At 42.8% G+C, this 22,010-nt stretch overlaps 1 protein-coding gene across 2 annotated transcripts in view; it reads right to left on the reverse strand.

Moving 5' to 3' along the window:
• LOC137376249 (sodium/potassium/calcium exchanger 3-like) overlaps positions 1 to 22,010 on the reverse strand; it is a 451,264-nt gene that overhangs the window by 413,066 nt on the left and 16,188 nt on the right. For both annotated transcript variants that reach the window (XR_010976157.1, XM_068044421.1), the window contains exon 2: positions 5,604 to 5,735. Coding sequence is in view for 1 of the 2 variants with exons in the window: in XM_068044421.1 (XP_067900522.1) it covers positions 5,604 to 5,735 (132 nt within the window). In the remaining variant the exon portion in view is untranslated. The remainder of the gene's footprint in view (positions 1 to 5,603; positions 5,736 to 22,010) is intronic.

The raw sequence follows: 22,010 nt of genomic DNA on the forward strand, positions 1-22,010 counted from the left end.
TGCTGGTGTCACATGATCTACAGATTCTTGTGTAGTCCCCGCATACTGCAGATATAAAACATTTAATACAATGTCACCACATGTGGCATGTTGTTTCTGCTGAACATGGTGACATTATAAAGGCCTCCCAAATTAAGCTGAGCTCTGGTGCGTTTATGTTACGTTTCACAACATACTTTGATATACAAAGAACAAAGAACAGTACAGCACAGGAACAGGCCATTCGGCCCTCCAAGCCTGCGCCGATCTTGATGCCTGTCTAAACTAAAACCTTCTGCACTTCCGGGGACTGTATCCCTCTATTCCCATCTTATTCATGTATTTGTCAAGATGCCTCTTAAACGTCGCTATCGTACCTGCTTCCACCACCTCCCCCGGCAGCAAGTTCCAGGCACTCACCACCCTCTGTGTAAAGAACTTGCCTCGCACATCCCCTCTAAACTTTGCCCCTCTCACCTTAAACCTATGTCCCCTAGTAACTGACTCTTCCACCCTGGGAAAAAGCTTCTGACTATCCACTCTGTCCATGGCACTCATAACTTCGTAATCCTCTATCATGTCGCCCCCTCCACTTCCATCGTTCCAGTGAAAACAATCCAAGTATTATGATGCAGATAAATTCCCTTATCCTTTCCCTCAATCTTCCATTTGTCTCGTAATCATTTCTTCTGCAACAAATTTCAGGAGAAGGTGGTTTATACACTCCACTGTTGACACCTCTTCAGCTGGTTACTCAGTCATTAGAGGTTGTAACTGCAAGCTTGATTCTTTTTCATCCAGCACTCACATGTACACACCTTCTACATATAGGTTACTAAATAGTAAGCAGGAACCCTGGCTGATTTCCCCCGACCCACTCCCCTTCCTAATGCAGGGTTCCTGAGGCTAGCTGTTACACCTTTACCACTGACCCAGCTAAGTCCAGCTAGCTCAGCATAAATCAGGGCTTCACTGCTTAGTATGACTGTTCTATACTAGGCAGGGCATTTCTCCAGGCGAGTATTCAAAGAGATTTATTTAAAACTTAAGGTACTATGTTGGACTATAAAATGCTGTCCTTTCCCCTTGGATCTGATTGTTTCAACAGGCAGTTTTTGTCATATTTCTGAATTATTCTTCATACAGAAAGGGTTATTTTTAATGGGTTTTTTTAAAGCACATTGTATTTACTGAAGTTTTTTTTATAAACTGTCTGTCCGAAGATAATAGGCATTTAAGCGATTTGCTAAGATTGTTTCGGCAATTGAGAAAACACCTCTCACCTGTTGTGTTGGTTAGTCTTTGGTCCAATTGACTGTGAACAGACAAGATAGCAGCAGAAACAAGTAGTCAGGGAGGTTTTTGAAACAATGTTTCAAGGCAGTTATAACGCAAAAAAAGGCTGTAGGTCAATGGAAATGCTGGAGCGTGCAGTCAGAAATCGCTCTCCAGTCGTCATGTCAGATGGACCACTGATATGGAAAGTTCAGCATCTTCATTATTTTGTATCATTACGTAAACATAGGTTGTACTGATTGAACTCAGTGAACTGGCTATTTGGTGAGAGTTCACTAGTGTTTGATCTCTCTGCTTTCGGGGAGATTGAAGGAGGACACTATGAACAACATGAATATCTGCTTCAAATTACAAGGGAGTACGATTGTTACTCCAGAATCACACGACTGTACCAGTAGATATTGGTCAGTGTAAGTCAGCTCCCAGAAAATTAAGATATTCAGATCATTTATGGGAGCGACCAGCACCATAGAACTTGAGAAGGTAAATATGGAAGATCTGAATCTGTAATTATATTTTTGCCCTGACCTCATTGTTTTGATGGGCGGTTTTCTTGTGAAATGGACATTGTTGCTGATTTTTTTTAAAAAATCATCCACGGGAATCATGGGTGTCGCTGGCTAGGCCAGCAGTTATTGCCCATTCCTAATTGCCCTCGAGAAGGCGGTGGTGAGCTGCCTTCGTGAGACACTGCTGTCCATGTGGATTTATAGATTTTTTGTAGCGCTTTTTGATAAAATAGTGACTTATTCAGCCAGTTAAGAGTCAACCACATTGCTGTGAGTCTGGAGTCACATATAGGCCAGACTGTGAAGGATGTCAGATTTCCATCCCTAAAGGACACACATCTACAGACTAATAGTTGAGGTTCTAGATTAATAGTCCAGTAATATAACCACTATGCTACTGTACCCAAAATACCTGCCGTTATCTCAATGTGCTACAAGCAGAGCCCTGCATGTAATAATTGGAATTTACAACTTTGATTAGATGTGAAAACAATTTCACAGTAGATTTATATATATTTACAAATTCTATTATGAATTTGTGCAAGATGCATCTTAGCAGGCTCTGAGTTTCACGTTTGTTAAAATGGCTGGAACTTTAATCGGGCCAGAGGCCCTGCCACCTCGACCCCTCCACCAGGCCTGAAAGCCACACTGTAAGTTTATGTGGCGCAGGCTAATCGGCCTCGGGCGGGACTTCTGCCCCTCTAAGCTAGGAAATCCCGCCTCAAAGAGCTGCAGGCCAGTCAGCGGGCTGGCAGCTCTTCAGTCCCAGCAGGAGTGGTGGCCCCTGCTGGGACTGCATCCAACCAGGATCGGCAACACGGACAAGGCTCCAGAATGCAGGTAAGTGTGTGGGGCCTCGCCCGGGACAATCGGCTGGGCCCTGGTGATGCAACAACGTTGTGGGGGGGGGGGGGGGTGCCCGATCAGGAGGGCACGCAGCCTGCCCACATCCCACAAGAAGGTTGCCAGGTTTTACTGGGTGGCCTTCTGAGCTACTGAACCACCCGCCCGCCACTGGTAATATACCAGCTGCTGGGGGAGGAGGCACTTAAGTGGCAATTAATTGGCCTGGGGCGGGCTGGCCATTTGTCACCTCTTCGCCACGTAAAACTGCAGCGGGAGCAGGAAGATGATAGGAACGACACCCCCCTCCCCCATCTCCGACTCAATTTTACGCTCTCCCCTCCCCCCCGCATCTCCAGCCTACTCCTGTAGCAGGGCGGGGTGCAAAATCTGGCGTAAATCTCTGAAATGGCATCCAAATGAATTGAACTGGCACTGTACAGTGGGGGTAGAGCCTTAGGGTAGTGGAAGCATAGGATTTTAAAGCACAGAAGAAGCCCAATCAGCCCATTGTGTTTGTGCCAGCCCTTTGAAGGTGCTATCCAATTAGTCCCACTGCCATGCTCCTTCCTCATAGCCCTGCAAACTTTTCCCATTTAAATCTATATCCAATTTCTTTTTGAAAGTTTCTATTGAAGCTGCTTCCACCATCCTTGCAGACAGCGCTTTCCAGATCATAACAACTCGATGCGTGAATAAAAGTTCTTCTCATCTCCCCTCTGGCTCTTTTCCCTATTATCTTAACTCTGTGCCCTGTATTTACTGATCTTCCGCCAGTGGAAACAGTTTCTCCTTATAAAGACTCCCCATCATTTTGAACACCTTCTACGAAATCTCTCAAATTTCTCTGCTCTATGGAGCACAAACCCAGCTTCTCCAGTCTTCCATATACTGAGGTTCCTCATCCCTAGTATCATTTAGTAAATGTTGTGGATTTTTTGCCAATTACCTTATCTCTGTGTCCTCTGCCTCCTGATCCTCTTGCCAGTGGAAAAAGTTTCCCACTATTCACCCGATCAAAATCCTTCATACTAGCTGCATGAGAAGCAATAACAGCACCAGAAATATGCACAAACATAAAATAGTTTAACTTCCTCAAGACAAGCCTTTGTAATTGCTCCAATATGTGAACCATCATGGTTCTCACATTTCTTACCCTCAGTGTGGATGGATTTTGTGAGTTTCTGTGTGCATGTGTTTTTTTGTAACAAGGCTCCTTTCTCCAGTGAAAGCTGAAATCCAACTCACCCTAATTCTTACCAGAGAGGCTTCAGATACAAGAGACATAAAAAAGAGACAAAACAAAAGAGAATTTAAAAAAAATAGAAAGGGGACTCAAATGGTCAGACTGCTTCAGTAACTACAATGGAGCTGATCCTGCAGAACTTTGCCTATTTACAATAAACAATTTAGCTTGTTTTTCTGTCACTCGTTCACTGAAAACACACCCAGATGGGTCTGAGAGCTCTCTCCCAACCACCAGTTCTGGAATCTCTCTCCTTGGAAAGCAGCTTGTAAGTATGATGCCTTGAGAACAAAATTGTCTCTTCTGCCCATCCCTTTTCATTGAATGCTGGTTATTTGTAAGAGGGTAAAATTTAAGCAAAGACACAAAGGGGAGAAGTTGGAACTCATTGCACCTATTTTTCAGGTGTGAAACATGGCCAAAAGGATCCAAATTCGCTGCGTTATGTCCTAAACTCCCAGGTGCCTGAAATACATTCTAATGCCAATCTGGCTCAGTTTATATTCAGGCATACCTGGTGGCAGCCTTAAACAGGTGTTAGGTCCTTTGAATATGTAAATGAGAGGCCCAACACCTGTTTTAGGGGTCCTTCGTGGAATGTTGTCAGCACTGAGTGGAGCCTGCACTCAGCTTTTCCTGTTCTTGCTATGACCTAACCACTGGTCCTTAAAGGGAACACTGGAGGCTGCCCACATAAAGGTTAATCTCTTCTTTATAACCTGTCTCCATTTGGGGTCAGGAGGCACACAAGTGATTCACAAAGCTCTACAAAACTCCGGAGGGACGCTATTGGTCTGCGCTCACTCTCCCCGCCCCCACTCAGGTTCCCTCCCATTACAATGCCAAAACAATTATGAGCTGAATTATGCAGGAAAAAATCGAACTAATGGTGTACGCTGCAAGATCCAGCCCAATGCCATTTAAAATAAGCGGAGCTAATGCCTCCATTAGAATAGCAGACACAGGACTTTTCTAAAGTCACATTAATATTACAGCACAATTTCGTTTGATACAGTCAACTGAGGGTGAGCAGCAAAGATGAAGAAAAGATGATTTCAAGCTCTCATGAATATTTTTTTCCTGAAGATACTGCTTCAACTAATGGGCAAGTTCAGCTCTTGGGAACACTTACTCTGTGCACAAACAGTTACTATGGAAAGTCTGCATTATACCTGCTGTCATGCAAGCTTGTGGTTTCAGTCTGTCTCGATAAAAAGTCATCCATTTGCAACTACAAAGATACATGACATAATTAATTAACAAAGGCACCACTTTCATAGTAGTTTAAGATACTCAAATGACTGTACCTTCCTTTAAAGGAAACCACAATGTCCTTTAGAATACCTTCAGCTATTTATCAATTCTAAACAATCTTAGATAATCTCTCAGAAATTGCATGAGAGCAGCATAAATATTTTTATTTTAAAAAATATTTTCATTTCTCCCATTTCCCTTTCCGTGACCGATAGAGCAGGCAAACCAACATGTCTCTACCAATGTCAATCTCCTGAATTTCCTTCCCTCTCAGAGGGGATATAGCAAACTACTCTGAGCAATAGGGCAACTAACAGGGTGAGCCTGTTACCCATGACTATATGGTACAATAGGTATATATTGCAAAGGAACCATGTCACTCCTGTACAATGGCAACATAAGGCCCCATAGTATTTCAATATTTTCTGATGAACTCTTCTTCCCAGGAGCTGGTGATGCTATGTTTCTCTTACCAGGTTCAGTGCAGTTCTTGTACTGATATGAGGTTGCCTTGGCATCTGTGGTGTTCTCATTGCTGTGTTCCATCAGTCTCCGGCCTAACCGCTTGCCATCCACCTCCGAAGTATAACTCACCACGTAATAGCCTGGAAACAACAATATCAGGGGTTAAAATGGAAAATGTAAATAAACATCCAACTTCTTAAAAAATTATAACAATACTTTTTTTGTGCACATTTTGAAAGTTTAGCTTCTCTACTTTTCCTTGGAAGGAGCTGAGCGAGAGACTACTTCATGCTTTCTTTGCACTTAACAGAAATGTGAAAATCCAGAAGAGAAGTTGCAAATTCCAGTCTCTTCTTTTTATGGGTAGGGTTTTTTTTGCAGACCCTTTAAAGGTCAGTGTACATGACAGACCATTCAGCCCATCTAGCTCGTCTTTCTGTAGAAACAATGGCTCCTCTCCCAAACCTCCAGTCACAGCATCTATTTGCCTCATTGCATAGAATTTTCCAGCACAGAAAAAAGCCATTTAGCCCAATAGGCTCTACATTCTGTGATTTCAACAGGTCTATGTTTTTTTTTATTCGTTCATGGGATGTGGGTGTCGCTGGCTAGGTCAGCATTTATTGCCCATCCCTAATTGCTCTTGATAAGGTGGTGGTGAGCTGCCTTCTTGAACCGCTGCAGTCCTTGGGGTGTAGATACACCAACAGTGCTGTTAGGAAGGGAGTTCCAGGATTTTGACCCAGCGATAATGAAGGAACAGCGATATAGTTCCAAGTCAGAATGGTGTGTGACTTGGAGGGGAACTTGCAGGTGATGGTGTTCCCAGTCATCTATTTCCCTTGTCCTAGAGGTCAGGGGTTTGGAAGGTGCTATCTAAGGAGCCTTGGTGCGTTGCTACAGTGCATCTTGTAGATGGTACACACTGCTGCCACTGTGCATCGGTGGTGGAGGGAGTGAATATTTATAGATGGGGTGCCAATCAAGCGGGCTGCTTTGTCCTGGATGGTGTCGAGCTTCTTGAGTGTTGTTGGAGCTGCACCCATCCAGGCAAGTGGAGAGTATTCCATCACATTCCTGACTTGTGCCTTGTAGATGATGGACAGGCTTTGGGGAGTCAGGAGGTGAGTTACACACCGCAGGCCCCCAGCCTCCGACCCGCTTCTGCAACCACGGTATCTATATGGCTACTCCATATGTCTCCACAACAGCCTCCTCCTACCTATTTCATCTTACTTTATCAACATATCCTCTATTCCTTTCTCCCTCATGTGTTTATCTAACTTGCCTTTAAATGTATCCAAGCTATTTGCCTCAACCACTCCATGTGGTAGCATTCTACATTCTAACTACTCTCTGAGGAAAGACATTTCTCCTAAATTTTGTATTGGAATTATTAGAGACTATCTTAAACTTATGGACGGTAGTTTTGTACTTCCATTCTCTATGTCGAATGATTCCAGAGTTACTCCCTCTACTATCCTACTGAGAGGATCATTTAATTGCTCTTTGTTTAAGGAAGTGCCTCCTGACATCAGACCTGAGCTTGTCTTTTACCAGTTTATACTTGTGTGGCCTGCAGTAATGTTTTAACTCAAATTTGTGCTCCAGTTTTACCCTTTCTGTTTAGCTTAGTATCTTTAATCAAATCCCTCGAAGGTTTCTTCTAATTCACCAGGAGTCAGAGGTTTTTCTAGTCATCTGACTCCTGGAATCTCTTTCATGGCCCTTTCCTACCCCTGGAATCACTGCCATTGTCCCTTGTGTCTTGGTGACCAGACTGGACTCACTATTCCAGGTGTAGCCTAAGCAAAGCACTGTACGGATTCAACATAATGGTGTCAGATTTGACAATACATTTCAGTCTACTGTTAAGCTTAACGATTGCTACACCAACACAATGACTGGCATTAGTGTTCCGTTTATTGCCACTTCTAAACCATCTCATTCAACAGCATTCTTTGAGTAAGCGTATCTCAATGTTTTTTTCAACCATTCTATAGTACTTTGTACTTATCATACTGAACTACATCTGCCATAGTGCTGCCTACTTACAAATGTTGTCAAGGTTCTTCTAGTGCTCCTCGGTGTCTCCATGAGACTCAGCTTCCTTTTCTAGCGTGTGCGTGAGTTTGACCAAATCACATCTAACTCCTGAATGTAAAAGTAGGGGCAACAGCACTGACCCCTGGAGCACTCCACACTTCTGCAGCTTGACATCATCCCACTAACCAGAACTATTGAAAGCCTTCTTTCAGCCAATCTCTGATCTTCACCAGAGAGAACTACCCTTCCTTTTTAACTCCACCAACCATTTAACCAAGCTCAGAATCACTGAGCTCATACCTGTGACGACTACATTATCATCATATGTTGCAACTATGTTCCTCAGCATTGACCAAGAATACCATGACCCATGGTGTGTATAGCCACCAAACCTTTGGCAGATGCTTATGGACAGTGAGATTGTAGCTTCTTCCCGCTGGGGTTGGAGGGAAAATCTAATTCTGAGGAAGTGATACTTAGTTTGGCCAAGATATTGTCCCTACCTTGAGTTTTGGGCAAACGCCTGAGCGCTGTGGTGCTAGTAGGAGGAAACAGTGTGACCTTGGTGGGCAAAGAACAGAAGAAAAACAGACAGCAAGACACAAAGACTTGATTTATATAACATCTTTCATGACCTCAGTGTGCCCCAAAGCACTTTACAGCCAATTAAGTGCAGTCACTGTTGTAATGTTGTACCATGGCTACAAGAGCAGGTCAGAGGCTAGGAATCCTGAGGCGAGTAACCCACCTCCTGACTCCTCAAAGCCTGTCCATCATCTACAAGGCACAAGTCAGGAGTGTGATGGAATATTATCCACTTGCCTGGATGGGTGCAGCTCCAACAACACTCAAGAAGCTCAACACCATCCAAGACAAAGCAGCCCAATTGATTGCCACCCCATCCACAAACGTTCACTCCCTCCACCACCGACGCACAGTGGCAGCAGTGTGTACCATCTACAAGATGCACTGCAGCAATGCACCAAGGCTCCTTAGACAGCACCTTCCAAACCCCTGACCTCTACCATCTAGAACGACAAGGGCAGCAAATGCATGGGAACACCACCACCTGCAAGTTCTTCTCCAAGCCACACACCATCCTGACTTGGAACTATATCGCCGTTCCTTCACTGTCGCTGGGTCAAAATCCTGGAACTCCCTTCCTAACAGCACTGTGGATGTACATACTCCACATGGACTGCAACAGTTCAAGAAGGCAGCTCACCATCGCCTTCTCAAGGGCAATGAGGGATGGGCAACAAATGCTGGCCTAGCCAGCGACGCCCACATCCCATGAATGAATAAAAAAAACTGTAGGAAATGCGCCAGTCAATTTGTGCATAGCAAGCTCCCACAAACAGCAATGTGATAATGACCAGATCATCAGTTTTAATGATGTTGGTTGAGGGATATTATTGCCCAGGACACCAGAAGAGCTCCTCTGCCCTAGTGCCATGGGATCTTTCATATCCACCTGAGAGGGCAGGCAGGGCCTCGTTTTAATATCTCATCCAAAAGACAGCACCTCCAACAGCGTAGCACTGCTTCAGTACTGCACTGGGAGCATCAGCCTAAATTATCAGCTCAAGTCTCCGGAGTGGAACTCAAACCCACAACCTTCTGAGTTAGAGATAAGAGTGCTACCAACTGAGCCACAGCAAGGCAACTGAGTACATAAATGGGATTAATAAACTGGATCCTAGAATGATTTTCAATGTTAATTTACATTCTATGACAAAGGACCACGGATTTAAAAATAGAGGAGAAAAGATATACAGTTAAAAATTCCTTTGTGCAGAAGATGGTATAATATAGGGAACAGTCAATGCAAGGAGTGGAAGCAAAGGAGCTTATCAAATTTAAAAGGATAATAGATAAATTTTTTGAAGACACCTATCGGAGTTTGAGTGAAATAAGAACACAGTTTTGAAAAACCTGCAAGAAACCAGTTCGTCCTTCACAATTCTATAAAACACAAAAAGCTGTGAAACACACTTTTGTAAATTCTGGCTTGATATGAAACAATGTGATAACGGCATTAAGTATAGATTTTATAAATTGTAAACTGATTTGGAAAGGAGTTAGGATTTCTGTCCGCATTTAGACACTGGATATCACATCAGCCTGAAATTATGTGACACGCTCAAAAGGTTTGTAATTGAAGGCAAGTTTGAAATTTGATTAGAAATAAGTCCTTGTAGCCCATGTAAATAAGATAGCTAAGGAAATAATTTAAATAGGTCAACGATAGCAATTGGAATCAGCAAGCCAGGAAATATTGATACTTTTCACGTATCACATGGCCTATGTATACAATCTCCACAGCACATGGGTCAGAACACTGGGCAGAGGATTGTATTTAAGAGTAAACTATTGAAACGTTCATTTAACCAGGGTAGAATCCCACTTTAACATACTTGTTTTAAAAAAACGTTCAAGTAAATGCAAGTTCCTGTGTTCTTTAGTAGCATCTGTCACAGGGAATTACATCACTGGGCAGACATTGCACCAATCATCCTCGTTGTCACGAAGATTAAGACCATCCGCTCAGCTGCCTCTGCTGCTTTCCTCCCTTCCCTTAGCCCACTGGGCCAAATGTCCTCGAAGAATCCCCTCGCCCTAGCCCTGAACTTGCATCTTGCTCTAGTTTCTCTCCTATCTCCCCTTAGGTGCTCACTGAGCTCATCTTCTTTGAAGAAAGGGTGATGAAGACAGATTTGAAGGGTAGGAGGACAGTACCTGAGGATAAGGGACTGCTAACAATATCAGCTAACATGGGGGTCAGGAAGGGATGTTGGGTGGTCAGCAGTTTGGTGGGATCAGGGTCAAAGGAGCAGGAGATGGGTCTCATGGACAAGATGAGCTGAGTGGCCGCCTAAGGGGAGACAGGAGAGAAATTAGAGAAAGATGCAACTCCTACCTCCCTTTCATCTCCAAAGTCCTTGAACGTTTTGTCACCTCCCAAATCTGCGCCCATCTTTCCAGGAACTCCATGTTTGAATCCCTCCAATCAGGTTTCCACTCCTGCTACATTACCAAAAGGGCTCTTATCAAGGTCACAAATTACATCCTATGTGACTACGACCATGGTAGTGATTCATCCTTATTCTTCTCAAGCTGTCTGCAGCCTTTTAGTACAGTTGACCACATCCTCCTCCTCCACCGCCTCTCCTCCATTGCTTTTCGTATTCTTTCATGAGATGTGGGCATCACTGGCAAGGCTAGCATTTCCTGCCCATCCCTAATTGCCCTTGACAACTGAGTGGCTTGCTGGCCATTTCAGAGGGCAGTTAAGAGTCAACCACATTGCTGTGGGTCTGGAGTCACATGTAGGCCAGACCAGGTAAGGAAGGCAGATTTCCTTCCCTAAAGGACATTAGTGAACAAGATAGGTGATACAGTTCTTGCCTGGTTCTATTCCTAATTATCTCGTCATAGCCACAAAATCACCGACAATGATTTCTCTTCCTGCTCCCACACTGCTACCTCTGGTGTCCCCCAAAAAATCAAATTTTCTTTGATAATGCTCCTGTGAAGTTCCCTGGGATGTTGTATGTATTTTAAAGGTGCTATATAAATGCAAATTGTTGTAGAGAAGGAGGGGAAAAATTGTTTGTTTAAAATAAACACATTTTTAGAGTGCACATTTATCCTGAAGTGAGCACATTGATGGGATTTGACCTAATTGAGCCTCCCCAGCAAGTCCAAGACACCTCCACTGAATCTTCTGGGCTCTCCCACTCTGTGGGACATCACCCACAGTCTCGCAGTTTAAATATAACTGTTGCTGTTAAGTGAGGTGTGGCTCTGCAATCTCAACACACGTGGTTGTTTGTGCAAGCTGGTCAAAACTGATGAAAGGCATACAATCCTAATAATTTGTCCTTACTCTTTATTAAGCTGTTGTTGATTTCCAAAACTCTTCTGTTCCAGACAGACTGTGTCCTACTGTACTTTCAGTGCAGTTACTTGTGTCTGCATGTCAGAGTTAAAATTAGGGCCTCTTTAGGGCAGTTAATTTTTTTAATAGGACATTTGCTCTTTCGAGGCTGTTGGCTAACTTTTGCTAGTTTTCCTGGTTGGCAGGTATATATTTCCATACAAGTACTAATTATGAACAATGCAGTCAAGCGGATTGCTAACAGCAGCCTCCAGGGCCAAATCTCCATGGGACTAGTCTAGTGCAGGCCCTGGCACTATCCTTCTTGTAAGTACATTGCACATTCTCCTTGTAGATCCCCTTCTCCACTTCCAGCATTAATCATAATTTATTTAAAAGATATATTAAAATTTCTATTCTGATCACCAATTCACATTTGTAGAGTGCAAATGCCTTCTCAGGTACAGAATGTTTACGTTTCACTATTAAACGAAACACAAAGGGAGATTTCTTTGAGCAGTTAAGGTAAGGTGCAGGAGGTTTAGAGGGGATTTAAGGAAAAATGTTTTCACCCAGAGGGTGGTTGGAATCTGGAACACACTGCCTGAAGAGGTGGTGGAGGCAGGAACCCTCACAACAATAAAGAAGTATTTAGATGAGCACTTGAAACGCCATAGCATACAATGCTACGGGCCAAGTGCTGGAAAATGGGATTAGAATAGTTAGGTGCTTGATGGCTGGCACAGATATGATGGCCCGAAGGGCCTGTTTCTGTGCTGTATAACTCTATGACTCTAGTTATAAAAGGTTCATTATGAATTCTCTCTTTTTTGTGTGTAATTAACTGTTTGCCAGGAGAGGGTCCCGTATAGCAACCCTAACCCAAAGTGTCTGCACATGCCGCTAATTTTACAAAAGTAGGTTGCATGCCATGTCTGCATCCTGCTCTCGAGAGGCAGGACACCTTTTTATAATATTTCACTCAGGCTCCCATAGTTGAATAGCTGTGGGCTGGGTTTTCCGGGGCTCAGGATCAAGCAGGTAACTTTTTTTAAAGCACTGCTTGTGGGCCAGAAGCAGCAGGAGTGCTTCCCCCCCACCTGCCCCTTGAGCAAATCTTCTGCCGCAATCGGCCAACTGCACCACCCTCCCCCCACCACTCCCAAACCTGTGATCCAGAGTCTGTCCTCTCACCCTCACGATTGCCAGTCCCACCCCACCCCCCCAACCCCACATCAACTATGTGATTGTTCCCGATTGCAGGGGACTGTCTCCAATGGGCCCGTCTACGGTCTTCTCGCTCAGCAGCAAGTCAGCCTGTCAATCTGGCCGGCTACTGTGCAGGAAACAGAGTTAAAAATGGTCACAAGGTCCTGCCGTTAAATTCGGCCAGACCTCATGGTTCCCAGGATTTCCTCTTGCAAGCGCTTGCTCATCTGCTCTCTCCCCTAAATATTGCGGCCAAGGTATCTGCTGCATGGGCTTGTAGAATATGGGTAAACCTACCATATAGAATACTCCACTGCTGTCCCAACATTTCTTCCTCTCCTTTACTTAGTGTAAATGTTCACTTCATAGCACTTCAGCTATCAAGGAGGTGCAGTTACCATCACCATCTCCAACTACCAGTGCTCGACCCAATCTCAGTCAAGCTGTCTAAAAGAGCGTCTGTTCCGTTATGCCTCAGGTAAACAATGGCTCTCATCCAGCAGCAAAATAGAATCACTAACATATTGTGGCAATATGGTGCGTCCCAGTATTCATTGTATTCGGACTTCTCTGTTTCCAGATTGATTGTGGGTCGTGTTTTTAATAGTCCTGCTCAGTAAGAGCAATTTAAAATTAAGAACAGCTATTGATCACTGACATGGGAATGGCAATTGAGTGCTGCTATTTTGCCTGAACTTATTCGAACAGGCTTCACAAGCAACTAAAGTGCAGGTAGAGCTTGGAAAATATTCACAATCAGTCCCAATGATTTGTGGCAATGCTGTTGGACACCTTAATGTCAGAAAGAGGCTCCAGTTATTTTATGTTCTTCTCGTCTTCAATGAGCCTTGAAGCAAACCCCTATTGACTCTGCCTAGCCCCACTGAGTCAGAACGGCCCAGATTGAAATTATGATCCCTCAGGGATTATCCTGAAGACTCCCCACAATCAACTTGAATTAAATCTTCCCTAGAGGCAGCAGCATGCTACTGTGGGCCTGGACTTCAGCTCAGAGGTGAGGAGGCAGTATGAGTTTCCAGGACATCTTGACATTTTATCTGTAGGTTTCCCCACCCAAAGCCAGTTTGATTGACAAGCTAGAGCACTGTCAAGTGGAAAATCCTAGAGCACAAGACTGCAGCTAAGCTGGCCTGAGAGCAGGTGGATATAAAAGATCCCACTGCATGGGAAACAGGGGGGAGCTTCCAGTTTCATGACCAGCATTTACCTCAAGTTGTGAAGTGCTTTGTGTAATGAGAAGCTTTGTATGTTGTCTGATGCAACATAAATGAGATGCATGGAGTTCAGTTGATTGAAGATCTCAAAAAGGTTTATTAACAGCTCACAAGTAAGTACACCGCAGAGCAAACTATTTGCAGGACTAGCCTCTTGGCGTTAGTTACATGACTACATCCTGCAGGACTTGACTCTTGGCGTTAGTTCACAACACTACATCCTGCTACTCAGCTCATTCGCATACTAAGATCTTAAAGGGACATCACTCTTAAAGGCAACCACACACAACATCCCCCTTCTTTCCAATGATAAGTCTCGTATGGTAATAGTAAAAATACATAAAATTAGATAACATCAAAATTATTTACACATGAATAGGGATCGTGAAATTTACAAATGTAGAGGCTTAAGAGTCCATATATTGTTTCAGTGTTTTAACAACTCTTCCAGATCTGGTTATGTTATAATCTTCTGGGGATGTGAATTTGACCCTTGGCTGTCCTGGGTTTGCAGGTATGTTGTCAATGCGGTGGTTGCTGTCTTGTTGATCTGTCACACCCCCACCATCAGAGGGTGCTCCCTCAAGTCCACCGTGCACAATTGGAGTTACTGCACACCGCTCTCAGTTGACTTCGGTTCCTTCTGAACACCGCTCTGCTAGATGTTGTAATGTCATAGGACCTAGGCTCACCGCTCACTCCAGACACCTCTACAGGCAACCATGTTTTCATGGTGGGATGTATGACCCTAACCTTTTGTCCTACTTGTTAGCTGAGGTAGTTCCACCCCTGTGTGTACCATCTTCATTCTACCCTTTTTTGCGAGCAGTGTCTCCTGCACCTCAGAGAATTTGGACGGATGATGGCTTGGCAGAGTCGTCTGCACTTGTCTGCCAAACATGATCTCTGCTGGTGACAGTAAGCCCATATCCATAAGTGTTGTTCTGCGGTGGAGCATGGCGACATGAAGATTTTGTTTCGTTGCCCTACACTTTAGGATAAGTGCTTTGACTGTGCGAACCATTCGCTCGGCAAGACCATTAGACATAGGGTAATGTGGTGAGGATGTCACATGGTTTATGCCCCATTTGGTGCACACATCCCTGAAAGGTTTGACTGTGGCCCATTGTCAGAAATGATTTCTTCAGGTGCACCAAATAGATTGAATATAGCACTTAATGTGTCTATGACAACCGTGCTTGAAGTGTCTTTTACCTGTCTGACAATTGGAAATTTGGAGAAATAGTCAGTGACTAAGATAAAGTTTTCTCCATTAACAGAAAATAGGTCAGTGGGTATCAAGGGACTGACAGAATCTTGTGAGGGTGCAGAGGCTCTTTGCGTTGTTGTGGGTGGAGGCTCTGGCATGCCTCACACATCGTCACTAACCTATCAATGTCATTATTGATCCCTGGCCAATAAACAGTGCCATGTGCCAGTTGTCTTGTTCGCTCTATGCCCATATGGCCTTGGTGAAGTTGTGACAGGATGTCCTCAGTGAGCTTTGGGCACAATCACTTGTCTTCCCTTGAAGGTGATGCCTCTCGAGATAAGATCTTGAAGGAACATCAAATTAAAGACAATCACACAACACTTTGGAACTGTCCAAAGATGTGAAAGGTTGTATTTAAATGCAAGTTCATTCTTCCTTTGTAATAAAAAATCGTGAATTACACAAAGGGCAGTAATGGGTTACAATTGGAGTGATTAGTGACTAAGTAGAAGGGAATTATATATACATAATTATATATATATATAAAGATGTGCATATTGTTACAACCGAGGTGGGAGGAGTGCACTGTTTTTTCTAGAGCCACTTCTCCACGGGTCACAGCATATATTTAAATTTTTTTCCACTTACCGATTACGGTCAATCATAGACTCTTATTTTTATCCCAGAATAAAACACACCAACCAGGTTTCTTTAATAAATAACAAAATTATCAGTTTATTATAAAACAAGTCATAATCAGTAATAAAGTAAAGCATAAACACACAGATTGAAATATTAAAGTTCCTCTTTTACCTTAGCCCCCCTCACACACACACATACACCGGTTAACTGGAAAAATAAAGGGATGTGCATTTTAGAGATCTATTACAAAAAAACAGACAAAACATTTGTGTTAAATACTTGCTAATTCTTGAAGAAGAAAGAGAAGATATGGAAAGATGTCCTTTGTTTTAGTTTGGTGTCCAAATGCATATAGACAGCTGTCACTGGGATCTTCCTAGAACAGTTCTTTCCAGGCGATGTTGAAGATCAGTTTGAGTATATATATTGGAAACTCATTCTCGCTTTCTACTCACTGTTTCAGCAATCAACTTATTTTCCAGTGATTCATTTATTACAATAAACAAAGTGCGGTAGATCTTGGGTATTATATCCACTGACTTGCATGGAATGAAAAATCGGTAGAGTGCCGACTTGCTATCACCTGAATTACACTATCACACAGAGTCAGGATCTACCCCAAAGTCAAGACTCACAATAACTTTCTCTGTAGATATTGTTACAAGAGTGCTTATTTTTATGTAAAATATGTTTTTAAGGACTTGTTGAATTATGGACACTGATTCATCTGGAAGTTTGAAGAGATGCTGAACTTTTTTTTAAAAAGAGGTCACCAGAAGGCTTCCTGGACTTGACTTGTAAAAAAGCCCTTACTGGAAGGTATCTGTTTTCAGATAAAATACCAGCAGGGAGCTTGTTGTTTTGACTTGGAGAAGATGTTTATGGAGAAGTGACAGGTCAAGATTTATAGGGGTAAGGAGGCTTGATTCTTGTGACATTGTTTTGATTTCACTTTGGACAGTGAGTTGGAGGGTAAATAGCTTGGAAGACAGTTGATTTTTGCCTGCCGAGGAAACCCAGCTCATCTCTTTCTCTCTGTTTGAAAGAAACCCTGCATATCCAGTGTGTCAGTCTCCACTTTCCTCCTTATTTGAAGAAACCCTGTGTATCGAATGTGTGGGAACTGAAACCCCTGTTGGTGCATTTCTTGGAAAGCCTACTCAAACTGATCTTCAACATCGCCTGGAAAGAACAGTTCTAGGAAGATCCCAGTGACAGCCGTCGATACACATTTGGGACCCCAAACTAAAACAAAGGGCATCTTTCCATATCTTCTCTTTCTTCTTCAAGAATTAGCAAGTATTTAACCCAACTGTTTTGTCTGTTTTTTTATAATAGAGCTTTAAAATGCAAATCCCTTTATTTTTCCGGTTAACTGGTGTATGTATGTGTGTGTGTGTGTGTGTGTGTGTGTGAGGGTCTAAGGTAAAAAGGGAACTTTAATATTTCAATCTGTGTGTTTATGCTTTACTTTATTATTGGTTAAGACTTGTTTTATAATAAACTGATAATTTTGTTGTTTATTAAAGAAATCTAGTTGGTGTGTTTTATTCTGGGATAAAAATAGAGTCTATGATTGACCATAAATGGTAAATGGAAAAAAATGTAGATATATATTGTGACCCATGGAGAAGTGGAACTAGAATAAACAGTGCACTTCTCCCACCTCGGTTGTAACAATATGCACGTCTTTATATATTTATATAAATAAATCCCTTCTACTTAGTCACTAATCACTCCAATTGTAACCCATTACTGCGTGAATTTATGTAATTCACGATTTCTAAACCACAGCATTCCAAAGATAGCATTCCTCAGGAGAATTTCCCAAATACTTTCCAGCCTAATCAGTTATCTTTCTCACACACTCTTAAAACTATTCATCCTGCACTGTCTAAATTTTCATGTTACAATTTATGTTACTGTACCCTGTTATTGAACACAAGCTGTGTTAAAACAAGTGTTGGAAAATGATATGAAACATGATGAATGTGTTGAGTGTATAAAGTTATACCACATATATAAATGCTTCTGTAAAGTTGCCAGAATTATATCTACAGAGTTGCCATAATGAGGGGTTGAGCTGGAGGAAAGTTCCTCTATCAGAGGTTTTGCTCTTCTAAGGATTTTATTTTAAAATATCTTCTGTCATTTGCTAAGTTTACAGATGTAATAAATTGAGCTATTTACACTTCTAAAGCATCTGGCAATGGGAATAGATCAGAGGCCAAGCAGGAACAGGGGTCTGGGCTGGAGCACAGAGCTACAGGTGGCTAAAGGGAGGCCATGGAGATATTTGCAAACAAGGAATAGGATTTTGGTTGCATTGGAGAGAAAAGGAGGTCGACAGACAGTGATAGATGAATGAGATGTTGGGATAGGATGCAGGCAGCAGTCTTTTTTAAAAAACTTTTGTGCTCAACGATGTGAGGGACGTTTGTAATGGGGAAATTTTTTTCCACATTTCAGATACCCGCTGTCCACTGTCGCAGCTCAGCTCAGGTATATATATCACAACGAGGTGCAGAGTAAAGCTCTCACTAAAATGCCAGCTTGACTGAGTTGATAGCACTCTTGCCTCTGAGGAGAAGGCAATGGCTTCAAACTTTACTCTACCATATAAATCTAGCCTGACACTTCACTGCAGTACAGGGGGAATGCAGTATTGCCGGAGGTGTCATTTGGATGAGATGCTCGACTGAATCCCCATCTGTCTGCTCAGGCGGATGTGAAACATCACAGGGCATTAGGAGAGGAGAGGAGAGTTTTGCTGGTGTCTTGGCCAACATCTCCCTTACAACCAGCACCACAACAACAGCAGATTATATGGTCATTCATTCATTTACTGTTTGTGAAACTCACTGGAGGGTAAATTGGATGCCCCCATGTCAGTTTGTATAACAATAATGACCGCACTTCACAAAGTCATCCATTGGATCTGAGGATGAGATAAGCTACAATGAAAACACTGTTCATTCGTCTTTTCTATTCTGCTCAGAAGACCTTCGTGACCTTTCTTCAATTTCCCACAATAGTCATTCCATAATTTCTGAGTGAGATTGCTGATTAGTACTAGATTAAAGGAAGATCTTTCTACTGTAAACCCACATCCACTAGTAATTGGATTGAGCCTGCCCACACTCATCTCACAAAGGATCCTTACAGGCAACAGACAGGAAGACTGTTATTCTCTTAATCCAGGTCCCAGAGGCAAAAGATTCCACCATATCTTTGAGACTTCTCGTTACAAAAATAGTTTAATTAATAATTATTTTAAAATAAAATAAACTTACAAAGAAAAGGACTATTTATATCAATTCCAATTGGTCAATAATGGGACATCTCCATTGATTTGTTCCTCACAAGATTAACACAAGGGAACAGGGCACTTTCCAATGTGTTTGGCAGGTATGTGTTGGTTAAGTGCACTGCACTGCTGTCAAGCATGCTGGGATGATGACAGACCAGGTTAAGTATGGACTCTTATGTAAAATCTAAGCCTTATCGTACAGAAAGCATGACTTGGATGCCTTTAGCTTTTCCGTGTCATGCAATTTCAGTAATGGACTTCTGAGGGCTATGATGTGTCACTAACAACAGGGAATGGAGAGCAGCATGGAATAGGTACTAAGTGACTCAACCACTTACAATGTTTTCAGTTCATCAAGTACAGTAATCAGCTTTAAAAAGAAGTAGAAGGTGAGATATGGGCTATTCTGAGAAGCGGGACAACACCCCAACTGCTGTTAGAAGCTACAGCCAAATGTGGGTAAATTTCTGCTATGGACACTTGTATCTTGCAGCTAAATAGACACCATCGGATTCCAAATGACCCCCAACTGCTGATGTGTTTACAATGGCCCTTCCAGTTTCTTCTTGGAATCGAAAAATGGGGATATTTTGGCTGTCAATTAAACCTTTGCTGCACTAGATATTAAAGATATCAAGGGATATGGAGATAGTGCGGGAAAATGACATTGAGGTAGAAGATCAGCCATGATCATATTGAATGGCGGAGCAGGTTCGAGGGGCTGAATGGCCTGCTCTTGCTTCTATTTCCTATGTTCCTATTTGTGCAGCACACGGTTCCTTTTGCAAATGGACATCTAACCACAGTTAAATCCTTTTCCAAATTCATGGCAGAATCCAAGCGAGCTACAGAGTTTCTGTGGAGCTACTACACGTTCCTTAACATTTGCTTTTAAATCACTCCGTAATTCTACTTTCAATCCACACTGACCATTCTGTTGGAGTTATATATTTAGCCTGCTCAGTTTCTGTTGTACTGTATGATGCAAGAGATGTTATGCCACAGTTCTTATCTAAGTAACGAGTCAAAAGTCTCTGTAAAATAGGCTAGATATTAATGTCAGCAATGCTATTGTACACATGCTTAGCACACTCATATTAAATTCCTCTCTCTGCTGCATCAACAGAGGCATTGACCAGCTGTACAACAACATCGCAGTAATTGTTTCCAGGTTCACGTCTCAAAGTGTTTCAGTGAAATTTATTTTTGTGCAAACGCACTGCCAGGCCAGGGTTGTACAAAACATATTTTGCACTAATGCTTTTCAAGGCTGCAAAAAAAAAATCAGGAAATATAACAGGAAGTGCAACTGAGAATGAGGCAAGCGCACAGCAGTATTCAAGTATAAAAGGGTACATATCATTGTAGTAGTTCCAACTGTAATGATACCCATTTCACATTCCACCTATGTGTTAGGGAGCTCTCAAGCCACCCCAGCAAGGCACAGCCTGTCCTGAGAGGGCAAGCATGGACTTGCCTTGGACTGACCCATGGGCCACTACTTGGGACCCAGAGTCACGACTGTGCAACCAAGCTTGAAACAGGTTTGGCCCATTCAGCCGCCAACTGCTCACCTCCCATTTGCTGCTTATGCTCAGCAGCTACAACACCATTGATCAGCCTTCTAATTGATTATGGCCCAATGGCTGTCACATGGTTCATTCTCCATTGGCTGTCAACAATCCAACCGCACTGAGTTCAAGCAGAGTGCACTAAATAGAGTAATGTTTGCAACCTTTACATGGCTGATTATCAAGTACATATTTTGCAAGTCACAGGAGGATGTTCAGCACTCAAAGATTACTCACAGTCTTGTCATGTGCAGACTTACAAATGGAATGGAAAAAAATTTGGAGGAAGTGATGAGAATTCAGGCCTAACTCTTCAGGCACCACAGCACATTTCAAGCTTGTAAAATCTCCTGCTCTACTGTATTACAGCTGAGAAAGTGTAAACTCCACAAATTTGGAGATAATCTAGCACCAACATTTTTCTTTTCCAATAGTTTGCTCTTTGAGCTCCCGCTCACTCCCTCTCACCCATCCCACCTCTACAAACTCTCCAAGTGGCAGCACAGACATGGCAGGAGATGGGAGATGGGAGGTGATGCAGTGAGAAACAGAAGATAGAAGTAAAGCAAAAACTACCTCTTCTTCATAAAGGCAATTCTCTATTCGTGAATACACATTTCCAGTATGGCTGCCACAATTTCCGATATAAAAGCAAAGTTGTTCTCGGCTTCAATGTGTAAAACACAACCTCTAGTTTTCCGTTCTGTTCAAATGGACACATTGGCCCCGATATTTATAAGGAGGGTGCGTGGAAAGGCAGAAAGCAGCCAAAGAACCCAGCAAGGCCAAGGGCATTGGGGTCCTATGGAACTTAATGGCAGGACCTCATCATTATTTTCTTTTCAGTTCCCTCCCCCAGCAGTCAGCTAGATAAACAGCCCAACTGGTGGCCTGGAAGAAAAACAAGGGCAGAGGAGAGTTTGTAAAAAAGGCGTTGGCATGTGGGCACTGTGCTCCCTGTATGAAAGTTTTAACCCCACTGCCAACCCTCTACTGCCCGTCGTGAAAGGGTTAATATCAAACCCATTGAATCAGATGCCAAGAAGCCTCTAGGGCAGAAATAGAATTGCAGTCCCACATGGCTAAGGGCAACTTGGGTTCATACCCAATGCCGACCCAAAGTACCATGTTTTTTGGGGATAACATTCCCAAGAAAAACAGCGTAATGCTACGTTCCAACAGTCTTAATCTGCACTCAGAAAATATGGACTTAGGGAGCTTCTTAATCCTGCCGATACTTTGTACTTTTTTTCTACTGAAATAATTGGTTACTGATGGGTACTGTCTCACCATGTACAAAGCACATACC

Source organism: Heterodontus francisci, chromosome 13, assembly GCF_036365525.1.
Source record: "Heterodontus francisci isolate sHetFra1 chromosome 13, sHetFra1.hap1, whole genome shotgun sequence".
Taxonomy (NCBI): Eukaryota; Metazoa; Chordata; class Chondrichthyes; order Heterodontiformes; family Heterodontidae; genus Heterodontus; species Heterodontus francisci.